The sequence below is a fragment of the Enhydra lutris genome, unplaced genomic scaffold (genome assembly GCF_002288905.1).
Source record: "Enhydra lutris kenyoni isolate GAN:26980312 unplaced genomic scaffold, ASM228890v2 scaffoldscaffold3, whole genome shotgun sequence".
NCBI classification, from domain to species: domain Eukaryota; kingdom Metazoa; phylum Chordata; class Mammalia; order Carnivora; family Mustelidae; genus Enhydra; species Enhydra lutris.
Genome location: NW_019154087.1, coordinates 4,564,905 through 4,576,872, shown reverse-complemented (window position 1 = coordinate 4,576,872; position 11,968 = coordinate 4,564,905). Strand labels below are relative to the sequence as shown.

At 40.7% G+C, this 11,968-nt stretch overlaps 1 protein-coding gene across 3 annotated transcripts in view; it reads left to right on the top strand.

Annotated features, from left to right (window-relative positions):
* Positions 1–9,700: 9,700 nt before the first annotated feature.
* The window catches only part of LOC111155400 (heat shock protein family A (Hsp70) member 4 like), a 45,415-nt gene continuing 43,147 nt past the window's right edge, over positions 9,701–11,968 (top strand). For 2 of the 3 annotated variants that reach the window (XM_022515551.1, XM_022515545.1), the window contains exon 1: positions 9,712–10,050. In XM_022515551.1, coding sequence (XP_022371259.1) covers positions 9,944–10,050 — 107 coding nt within the window. In that variant the 5' untranslated portion in view covers positions 9,712–9,943. Of the gene's footprint in view, positions 10,051–11,968 lie in introns of all 3 variants that reach the window. The other variant, XM_022515544.1, reaches the window with a different exon arrangement.

Here is an 11,968-nt window from a genome sequence, read left to right as displayed (position 1 = left end):
GTCTTGTCTTTTCAGAAATGTTGTAGAAGATAGTACATTTGAAATCCCTAAGATTTTAACATTTTAGCGGGTAAAGGAATGTTAAACTAGAGGGGATAAACTATAGAGAGAGATTTTTGGAGGCTGTGAATGAACAGAAATGGAGCCAGCTGAACTTCTGGTGCACAGTGGCAAAAGTATAAATATTCATCTGTTTTGGTGAGTTTAACATTGTGTTCTCACAGCAAGGTTTGCTGGGGGGGGGGAAGACAAAAATAATATATATCCAATAATTATAATATGGTATGAAAATATCTGATTTCTATTGGTGGGAAAAATCACATACTATTAATACTACTGTAATTTGTGGGGTGCCTGGGTGGCTTAGTCAGTTAAGTGTACAACTCTTGATTTTGGCACAGGTCATGATCTCGGTTCTGGGATTGAGCCTAGTGTTGGGCTTCACACTCAGAGTCTGCTTGAGATTGTCTCTCTCCCTCTGCTCCTCCCCCCACTCACACTGTCTCTCAAAATAAAATCTTTTTAAAAATATGACTGTGTTTATTTGTGTTTATATTCAAAATTGAAAGAAATGTTAAATTTTAGTTAAAGGTTAGTTCAAAACAATCCCTGTTTAATTCTACCTATGGATCCTTTGAGGATATGGGGACCCCCTCCCCAAGTTAAAGAACACTTGTCCTAGAACATTGTACTGATTTGTATAATCAAAGTTGGGTCTCTGGCTAATCTGTGTTGCCACTGACAGGAAAAGAGAAAAATAAATCACAGGAGGTGGAAGAAATTTTAACCAGGAAAGGTGTGGAAGTTGCACATGTTGAATATACATATTAGTGACTTCAGTCACATGGCCATACTTAGTTATAAAGAGGGTGGGAAATATAGTCTGCAGTTCAGCAGCCATATGTACAAGACAAAATATTAGATTTTGAAAGACTGTTAGTAGTCTTCCACAGTCTCTTAAGTAACATTTTTGTATCCATTCTCACCGTCCTCTAATCCATTCTTAACACTGCCACCAGAGTATTTTTTAAACTCTCAATCTGATCATGTCAGTCTCCATATATTTCAGTGTTTCTGAGTAAGTTATAGTACTACTTCCTGGCTTGCAGGTCATCAGCATTGGGCAAGGTTGGGGGGCAGTTTTTGCAAGTAACTTAGGAGTCCATATGCCAATTAAAAATGAAAATAGAATTTTAAAGTGGGATTTTATGTATATGTAGCAATTTTGTTTATATATGTACAAGTTTAGGGGATTAGCAAAATACAAGATTGCATTGAAATATTCTTGAACTCATGGTAGTACATGGACATCCTATTTCAATAAAAGCTTTTAAAAAGTTACTTTGAGAGGCATAGCTTTTGTTACATTAAAAACGTGTCTACATTCTTGAAAAGGTAAATGGCTAGCCTGCAGGATAAATGAAAGACTTCTTATTCTTACTGTGGAATACAAGATCCTTTGTGCTCTAGCTCTAGACTTCAGCTGTGTATCACATCTGTCCTCCTAGGCATTACAGGCTTACCAGTAACTTCTGATCCCCAAACACAACATGCTTTTTGATGCCTCTGCCAGTGGACCTTATTTTTCAATGTCATTTATCTTTTTTGTACTTTTTTTTCCCTCTTTGCTCATTAGCTCGCTCCTTTTCATTATCTACCTTGAAAGTTACTTATTTTTTTAAGGCGTAATTCTAAAGTTGCCTCCTCTGAGCTCTTCCTGCTTCAAAGGATCCCTCCCTTGACAGACAGTCCCATTTCTAGCCCTTCAAACACAGAAGTTTCTAGACTTCAATGCAAATCTCTACCATAGCATTTATTATTAGGGTGAATTTCCTACTTATCTCACAAGAATTTATTGTACACTATTTAGTTCAACGCCTTGACTAGTTTTGAAGTATACAAAAACAAATACATCCTATACTCTCATAATCTTGTAAAGGTCATAATTTAGAGCTTATAATCTAGTAAAATGGACAAAACATAACTGGTGGAGAACAGAATGTGGAAAATATCATAAAGGTACAAAATGGTAGCAAAGGAAAGAAACAGTTAACTTGAGGCAGTCTTGGGAGGCCTTGATACCCTTAAACAATATTGAAGGTAAGGTTTTAATAAGGGTGTAAAATTTGAGCTATGTCCCAGAGAAAGACAGTGGTCCAGAAACTTGGTAGAGAAATTTGTCATATTTGAGCAACAGTAAGAGGTCAAGCTGGCTAGGATAAAACAGTTGATGTAGAAAAATGATAGGAAATAGAGTTGGAAAAGTAAGTTGCGGGTCAAACTGTGAGAGGCTTTGAATGCCAGAGTGAAGAATTTACACAGTGGAAGAACCATCGCTAATTTTCTGAACAACTGAATAACAAAGCCAAAGCAATGCTTTAGGAAGACACATTGGCACAGTAAATAGGGAAAAGACTGAATGTGGAGAGACCAGGAAGCAAATTACAGCAATAATCCAGTTGAAGTAGAGATTCTGGATCAAATATTTATCGCAAGTATATGAACTAAATATCTGGCAATGTAGCAGATTGAATTTACACAGATACCCTTTCCCACAAACATAATGAACATATTGGACATGTTGGATATTGGATAAAATATATCCAAAAGAATTTTTTTTAACAAAAATGTCAGCAGCAAGAATACTCAAGGCTAGGAATGTTGCTGGGAGCTAATATTGTATAACATCTCAGAGGAGTCAGAAACATCTACAGACCTTAAGAGTAGTTTCAACACCCTCATGTGGATAGGATTATGAACTTGGGCCCTGGTAAGGTAAGGGAACTGAAACAATACATCATGTGTACTAAAAGCTTGGAAGGAGTGTTTTCTTTTTCTTTTCTTTTTTTTTTTTTTTTTAAGATTTTATTTATTTATTTGACAGAGACATAGCAAGAGAGGGAACACAACCAGAGAGAGTGGGAGAGGGAGAAGCAGGCTTCCCACTGAGCAGGGAGCCCAGCCCGATGCAGGGCTTGATCCCAGGACCCTGGTATCATGATCTGAGTCAAAGGCAGATGGTTAATGACTGAGCCACCCAGGTGTCCCTTTTAAAAAAATTTTTTAAGAGTTAAGCATATGGCTATTCCCATATGCTTTCTTTTTTGTTTATTTCAATTTTATTTAAATTCTAGTTAGTTAAAATATAATGTAATATTAGTTTCAAGAGTAGAATTTAGGGATTCATCACTTACGTATAACAGCCAGTACTTATCACAAGTGCCCTCCTTAATACCCATCACTTATTTAACCTATCCCTCTTCCCACCTCCCCTCCAGCAATCCTGTTTTTTTCTCCATTTTAAGGAGTCTTTTTAATGGTTTACTTCTCTGTTTATCCCCCCTATGTTCATCTGTTTTGTTTCTTAAATTCCACACATGAGTGAGAGACTCTTTTTATTTTAAGAAGAGAGACTAGAAAAATAGGCACCAAACCATAGTAGACAAGTGGATTGACAACCATATCAAAGCAGTGAATAGGGAAAAAGTCATCTATGAGAAATCAAAACAACTAGGCTTCTGCCAGGACACAGTAGAGTTGACCCTTGAACAAACATGGGAGCTAGTGGGGCCAAGACCCTGCATAGTTAAAAATCCATGTATAATTTTTGATTTCCCAAAAACTTAATAGCCTGCTATTGACTAGAATCATTACCGATAACACTTTTCATATTATATGCTGTAATCTAAAGCTAGAGAAAAAAAAGTACTGAGAAAATCATAAGGAACAGAAAATTCACTTATAGTACTGTACTGTAGTTAATAAAACAATCCAGATAAAAGTGGACCTGTGCAGTTCAAATCCATGTTCAAGGGTCAACCGTATATACACATAAGCACTATATGCATGGTATATGAACTCCAAACTGAGAAATTAAAACTGATCTAGGACCAGTAAGACTCTTCAGGGTTCTGACAAATACAAAACATCTCTGGGACACTTCTATGACCCAGGGTACACAAAATCCCTACAGTAAAAGTTGCCTTAGTGAAGATGAATTTATGGTCAAATATTTAAATCTTATGAGGAAGTGAGAAAGTACATTGTGACAGAGTTGGTAGATAAGACAATCAGAATTAGCCCTCAAGAACTAAAAAGGTGATAAGAGACTATAAAATTAGGACATTTAAAACAATAGATCTTTTTAAAGGAGGAGAAATAAGACAGTACAGTATGAAAGAACAGACAAGTTTGAAAACAAACATCTAAAAATAGCAGAGTGCTTGAAATTAAAAATAGATAACAAAAAGAGGCTAAGAATCACAGAGGTTAGAATAAAGAGACCTATATATTCTAACAGGAGATCCAAAAGAAACTGAAAAGAAGGGGTGAGAAGCAATAATCAAAGGAATATCTGAGACTTCTGCAGTACCAACCCTCCCAAAACCCAAAAAACAAAAACAAAAAACCATTCATCCTCAGGTTAACAAAAATCTCAGAATAAATTTTTAGAAATCCACACCTAGACACAACATAATTAGGCTACAAAATATCAAAGAAAAAAGAAAGACAAACTCATGACTTTCAAAGGAACAATATTTAGTCTCAATAGTAATGGAAGCCCAAAGATAAGGGAAGGTAACTAATTTTTTTTAATAATTTTTTATTTTTATTTTTTTACGGTTTTTTTTTTTTAAGATTTTATTTATTTGTTTGACAGAGATCACAAGTAGGCAGAGAGGCAGGCAGAGAGAGAGAAAGGAGGAAGCAGAGCTTCTCTGCTGAGCAGAGAGCCCAATGCGGGGCTCGATCCGAGGACCCTGGGATCATGACCCGAGCTGAAGGCAGAGGCTTTAACCCACTGAGCCACCGAGGCACCCCCTATAATTTTTTATTTTTTTATTCACATATAATGTATTATTAGCACCAGCGGTATAGGTCTGTGAATCGCCAGGTTTACACACCTTACAGCATTCACCATAGCACATACCTTCCCCAATGTCCATAACCCCACCACCCTCTCCCTACCCCCCTAACCCCCCCAGCAACCCTCAGTTTGTTTTATGAGATTGAATGTCTTATAGTTTGTCTCCCTCCTGATCCCATCTTGTTTCATTTATTCTTTTCCTACCTCCCAAACCCCCCACGTTGCCTCTCAACTTCCTCATATCAGAGAGATTATATGATAATTATCTTTCTCTGATTGACTTATTTCACTAAGCATAATACCCTCTAGTTCCATCCATGTCATCACAAATGGCAAGATTTCATTTATTTTGATGGCTGCATAGTATTTCTTTGTATATATATACCACATCTTCTTTATCCATTCATCTGTTGATGGACATCTAGGTTCTTTCCATAATTTGGCTATTGTGGACATTGCTGCTATAAACATTGGGGTGCACGTGCCCCTTCGGATCACTACGTTTGTATCTTTAGGGTAAATACCTAGTATTGCAATTGCTGGGTCATAGGGTAGCTCTATTGTCAACTCTTTGAGGAACCTCCATGCTGTTTTCCAGAGTGGTTGCACCAGCTTGCATTCCCACTAACGGTGTAGGAGGGTTCCCCTTTCTCCGCATCCTCACCAGCATCTGTCATTTCCTGACTTGTTAATTTTAGCCACTGTGACTGGTGAGAGGTGGTATCTCATTGTGGTTTTGATTTGTATTCCCCTGATGCCGAGTGATGTGGAGCACTTTTTCATGTGTCTGTTGGTCATCTGGATGTCTTCTTAGCAGAAATGTCTGTTCATATCCTCTGCCCATTTCTTGATTGAATTATTTGTTCTTTGGGTGTTGAGTTTGCTAAGTTCTTTATAGATTTTGGATACTAGCCCTTTATCTGATACGTCGTTTGCAAATATCTTCTCCCATTCTGTCAGTTGTCTTTTGGTTTTGTTAACTGTTTCGGGAAAGTAACTAACTATCAAGAATTCTAAACATGGCTAAATTATTATTCAAAAATTAGGGAAAAGAAATTTTTTCTTTTCAGAGAACAAACCAGTTCACCACTTAGAGGACTTTATTTAAATAATTACTGAGAGGTACCTGGGTGGCTCAGCTGGTTGGGAGTCTACCTTCTGTTTGGGGTATGATCCCGGGATCCTGGGATTTCATCCCACATTGGGCACCCTGCTCAGTGGGGAGCCTGCTTATCCCTCTCCCTGTGTTCTTTCTCTCTCTCACTCTCTCTTTCTCTCTCAAATAAATGAATATTATCTTTAAAAAAAATTACCAAAATAAAAAACCCAGAAGGAAGGAATGGGATGCAGTAAGCAAAGGACAAATTGGCAAACCTAAATAAGCACTGGCTAAAACACTTTTTGGTGGGGAAAGTGACTTAACTTGATGAGTTTGGGAATAATTAAGCCTCGTTCTCACTTCTCTTGAGAGCCTACATACATTCTGATCCATTCTTTCTTGGATTTTTTCAGGGACAGGCCTCACTGTGGAGCTATGTGTTTTATTATAACTAGGTAAGTCTGCTTAATTCTGGGGTACAGTAATTATAAGCCTATAAGACACATGCATTTCTGTAATACCAGTTTTATCAGTAATAATATTGATTTTTTAAATCTCCATTGCCTACTCTTCTCAGTTGTTTGAAAATTCAGATAGAGATTCAGCCAAAGTGGTATCCAGAAGGAAATTTATGGCTACAAATATACCTATTAGAAAACAAGAAGGACTGAAAACTAATGCTGTAAGTGTTAAACTCATGACATCGGAAAAAAACAAAGTAAACTTAAAAAATATAGAAGGAGATAATAAAGAGCAGATGAAAGATGAAAGAGCAGAAAAAAGAACCAAGAAGAAAAGATTCAAATAAACAATATTAAGAATGAAAAAGTGGATATATAACTACAGAAGAAAGTTTCAAAACTCACAAGTGAATAATCAACTTTATGCTGACAAATGTGAAAACTTAGATGAAATGGTAAATTATCAATAAAAATATAAATATTGATTCAAGAAATAATAGAAAACATAGACTACCACTAAAGAAACTTAACCGGTGGCCATAAATCTCCTAAATTCCAGGTCAAGATGTTTACAGCCTTATTTTACCAAAACTTTGCCAGAGAAAAGAAAAAAGAGAGGAAACCTCTCAAGTTCTATGAGGCTAATATAATCCTGATATCCACAAGATGAGTAAAGAAAGGAAAACTTAATCTTACTTATAAATGTAAACATTCTAAATAAAATAATCATAACCCAAATCCAATATATCTAAAAATAATCAGAATGTCATGGTCTAACTGGTTTGTCCCAGGAACACAAGGATATTAGAAAAATCTATTAATATTCACCACATTAACAAATTAAGGGAGAAGAAAAATGTCATACCAATAGATAAATAACATTTGTTGTTTCAATGTCCACAGATGAGAAAAACTTAGCAACTAGGAAAAGAGGATAATTTTAATTTTTTTCATCATAAGTACAAGTACTTAACATTAGTCACAAGACAAAGATGCTCATTACTGCTCATATTCAACATCAGAGAGTTTAGGCAACATAAGAAAAAACAAGGAGGATTAAAAATGAAGAAAAAAATAGTTGTTTCCTGTGTTTCTATACACAGGAAATTAAAGAAACTCTACAAATGTTAGAATTTATGAGAGTACAGCATGGCTGCTGTATACATGGATCAGTGTAAATAAAGCAGTATAATTCCCATATTCTAGCGACAGTCATAACTACCATTTTTTTTTGCATTTTCAGTGCCAGCAAGGCACTATTGTTACACTTACATTATTTAATCATAAAAAGAGCATAGTAGGTATATTTGTCATCATTTTAACAGATTTTGAACCTAGGACTTGGTGAATTAGGTAATTTGGCAAAGGTCCTAATACTGTTAAGTGAGCCTGGGGCTACACCCCAGGTCTATGTGACCCCAAAGCTTGTCATGCTTTTAGCCACTAGATTCTGTGATTTCCTCCCCAGTTATGTAAAGAATGTGGTGATATCCTCTTGCTCCTGACCTCAACTGTTTCTTTTTACTCTTATGTTTTAAGTGTTCTTTAACAGATGAATCATCCTCATGCCCTCAAATTCTACAGACAGAAAGCATGGATAAATGGTCGTAGGAGAGTTTCAGGATAATTCTGGAAAAAATCTAGATGGTGGCGGGTTCAAAAGGATGCTAGCTGAAGAGGCATCTGGGGAGGAAAGCGAGAGGCCATGAGATGCCCAGTAGGACTGGGGGCCCAGGGTTCTGTTGGGGGCGGCAGTACCCAATCCCTGCTCTGCTCACGCACTGCCTGCTGGGAGGCCCCCCACCCAGTCTAGCCACATCCAAGAAGACCGGCCAGCGTCAATCAGGAGCTTCCTGTCTTCCTCTGTGCTCCTGACACCGGAGAGAGATGGGATTCTTTAATATAGAAAGACTGGAGTCAAAACAATACCATACATTCCAGTCTCCTTAGTATTACCCTTGAAAATGGATTTCATGTTACTCATAACAACAGCTGCAGGAGCTGTAGCCACACTTGCTGCTGCTGCTGTTACCGCATTGATAGTAGTAAAAAGTCTAAGTTTTTTAAAGAGAACAAGTAGGAACGATGAGAGTAGTAAAAAAATCAATTTCAAGACGAAAACAAATAGGAAACACGGAACACATAAAGAATTGGGTGAGAAGGAACAGGAAACACAGAAAGAAGTGAACGAGGAGAAACAAGACAGCCAAACTTTGTAAGTGTAAACTATAATTTGATTAAATTTCGGCTAGACAATGATGCAGATCAAATGAACGCAGACAGCGGGACGACACTAGGCTCCTTTTCTACGGACCAAAGGGCAGAGTCTGGAGGCAATGCACTGTCTTGCCTGGTATCACAGTGTCAGACTTATTTTAATGTCAGCTTTCTGTGAAACTGGTTTTCAGAGGTTAAGGGTTAGTGGAGACTGCATCTTTATAATGGTTTAAAGGAAGTTACAGGAAGGTCAAGTTGTTAGTGTGCTCTTGTTTCGGGGTAGAAGTTTGGTTTTTGCCATTTCAGGCCCTGATAAGGAAAAACAAACCCCTAAAATTTGTTCAGCTGGCTTTCACACAAGAAACTGCGGGAACTGAAATGAAAAGGACTCCTTTCCCTGCGAGCGGAGGCGCCCCTGCAGAAGAGGCGAGGCTGCCGCCGTGCGGCACAATGGGCGCCACCTCACAGAGCTGGGCGCGGCGGGCGGGCGGCAGGACCGCGCGGTCAGACTTCGAGCGCTCCGGCTGCCAGCACATGGGCCCCTCGGGGCGGCGAGGCCGGCCGGTGGGTTCCCGGGCTGCGGGTGGCACTTCGTCGGGAAAGAGAGGCGGTGCAGGCCAGCCATTGCCGGCCTGCGCGTCCCACTTCGAGCAAGCCTAGGCAGTATCCAGCTGCTGTAAAAGGCGTGCCTGTGGTTGCCACAAACAACCCAAAAGGGGTGCTTCAAAACACTCTGGCAACGCGCGGGGTCGGCCGGCTGCCTCTCACCTAACCCAGTCGCAGCTCTCTGAGCTGCCGCGCGATGGCGAGCAAACTCCCTTTGCTTTGCGTCCTCTCCTCCCTGATCCTCCCCGCTCCGCCTTCTCCCTCCCACCCTAGGCTGGCTCGGCCGCCTCCATTTTCCAGATCTTTCTCGAACCCTCGGCTTCTCGGGCAGCCGTTGCCCGAGTACTGACGGAAGCGGCCGAAGTGGAGGCGAGGAGCAGCCTCGGGTGCAGAGCGGCCGCTCGCGCACCTCCCCGGCGGCCGAGCGCGCAGGCGCAGACCTCTGTAACTGCCGGTTGGAGGCGGTCGAACCGCAGTGGAGAGAGACCGAGGCGGCGGAGCCTGCGGCGCGGGAGGCCTCTCTCTCCTCCTCTGGTCCCGGACGCGCTGCCCTAGATTTAATGCGTAGCGACTTCGGGTCATTTCTCCTCTGCTTCTCGTAGGAGTCCCAATTCTTGGAGCAACAGCTCAGAAAAGGACGTGGTTCCCACACGGGAGGCTTCAGCACCAGCTCCCCGACGATTCGGCGGCGGGATGTCTGTGGTTGGCATTGACCTCGGCTTTCTCAACTGCTACATCGCTGTAGCAAGGAGTGGCGGCATCGAGACCATCGCCAATGAGTACAGCGACAGGTGTACCCCGTAAGTGCCTTGGCTTGATCGTAACCCCGACCCTAACAAACGTTTCCTCCCGACCCTAACAAACGTTTCCTCCCGACCCTGCATGGGTCCCGCCTGCTGGCTGCTGCTGCTGCGCGCCGAACCTTGTGATGACAGGTGCAGTCCATCAACTGCAATCCCTGGAGACCGCTGGTGGGCGGGCCCAGGTGGGAGTCGGACTTCGTCGCACTGCAAAGCTGCTTTCCCTAAGGGACAAGGGACTTCACTCTAATAGTTGGCGCATCTCCTTTCTGTACCCTCTCACGCCCACATCCCCACCCTGCCTCTGTTCCCCAGCGGGCCTGCTTTAGTTTTCCGGGGGAGTGGGGTGGGGTGGTGCAGAACCTCCTCGATATCCTGAACAAATCTATGAAAAGATGTCTGGTTACCTCTAGCGGGGCTTGCTGGGGATTACCGGCTGCGGGCGCGTATCTCCCATTAGCTGAGCAAAGAATTCTTCATTCTGCCCTTCCTCCTTTCCCCATCTCTCTGCGTGACGGCTTTTCAGAAAAGTAAGAAAAAGAAAGCTTAGGCTGCACACATCAGAAGATGAGTTGCAGGTTCATCTGGCCCAGAAAGCGCCCCCCCCCCTTTTTTTTTTTTTGCTAAGTTGTTGAGGTGTTCGGGGTTTTACCCCGTGTCCTTGAAAATTCGTGGGAATTGGACTGGTTTCCAGTGGCGTATATTGATGATTCATTAATAGGGAATCGGGGATGGGAGTTGTTGGCCTCCTGAATTGTATTGGTAATGTATGTCCATGAATGGAAAGCGATGCAGCCAGAACCTATCAAAAGCGAATTTCTACAGAGTGAATTATAGAAGAATCAGAGGCGGGTGTCCTGTATAAACAGGATCGTAGAGTGATTCGTTTATGAACACTTAATGAAAGACTTAGGAGTGGCGTTATGTCACGGAAACATGTTTCTACACGTTCCATTGTTTCTCTGGTTTGCGAATGTTTGTTGGCAAAGAATAATTAGACAAAGAGTAATTAAGACAGGTCTATGAAAAAATTAGCCTTTTATTGTCAGTTCCTGTTACTGGTAATTTTGTGAACAAACCAACTGTTCATGTCTTCCTTTCTGTGGAAAAGTAACTAAACATCTTGATTTGATGCTTTAAGATGACCCAAAATATATAAATATGAGACTAATTTTAAGATCCGTGTTAAGCTAAATGATAAAATTACTATGATTGTATGAATAATTTAAAAATATGTCAAGATGTTGAAGAGTAGCTGACTTGAAGCAGTCTGAGCTTTGGTTTCTTTCAAAGAATATTCTGGAAGGTTTTATACCACTTTTTTCTAGATATATACATCATATTCTGTTGAAATTTTACATGTTTAAATTCTCAGGTATGAGCATAGATCAGTTAATCCTCATAGTACTGTTACAACTTTTGCTTCCTTTTATGTCTTTTTCCAGCCTTTATGCACAATGAGAGGCTCAAGCAGAAATTGTGAACTGTTTCATGACTTTATGTCTGCAAGATCTTGTTTTAAGCCACAACAGATAGGCTGCCAGAAAAGAAGCAGTAAATTCCATTGTCCTTTTTCATCAGAGTAGAGGTTAATGGGGGCAGTCTCTGGCTTCAGGGATTTAAGACCATGGAGAAAAAGTGAGGGGTAGCATGGATATTCCTCTAATCGTTAAAGTCTTATCCTAAAAGATCACAAACCAGAACCGTAAGACAGATGCTGCATTTCCGGCTCAGAAGTCTTATTAGCGAGTCCATTGACTCTTTAAAGAACCAGGCCAGACTTAATTCTTTAAAAATTAGACTGCTTGGGGTGCCTGAGTGGCTCAGTGGGTTAAGCCGCTGCCTTCGGCTCAGGTCATGATCTCGGGGTCCTGGGATCGAGTCCCGCATCGGGCTCTCTGCTCAGCAGGGAGCCTGC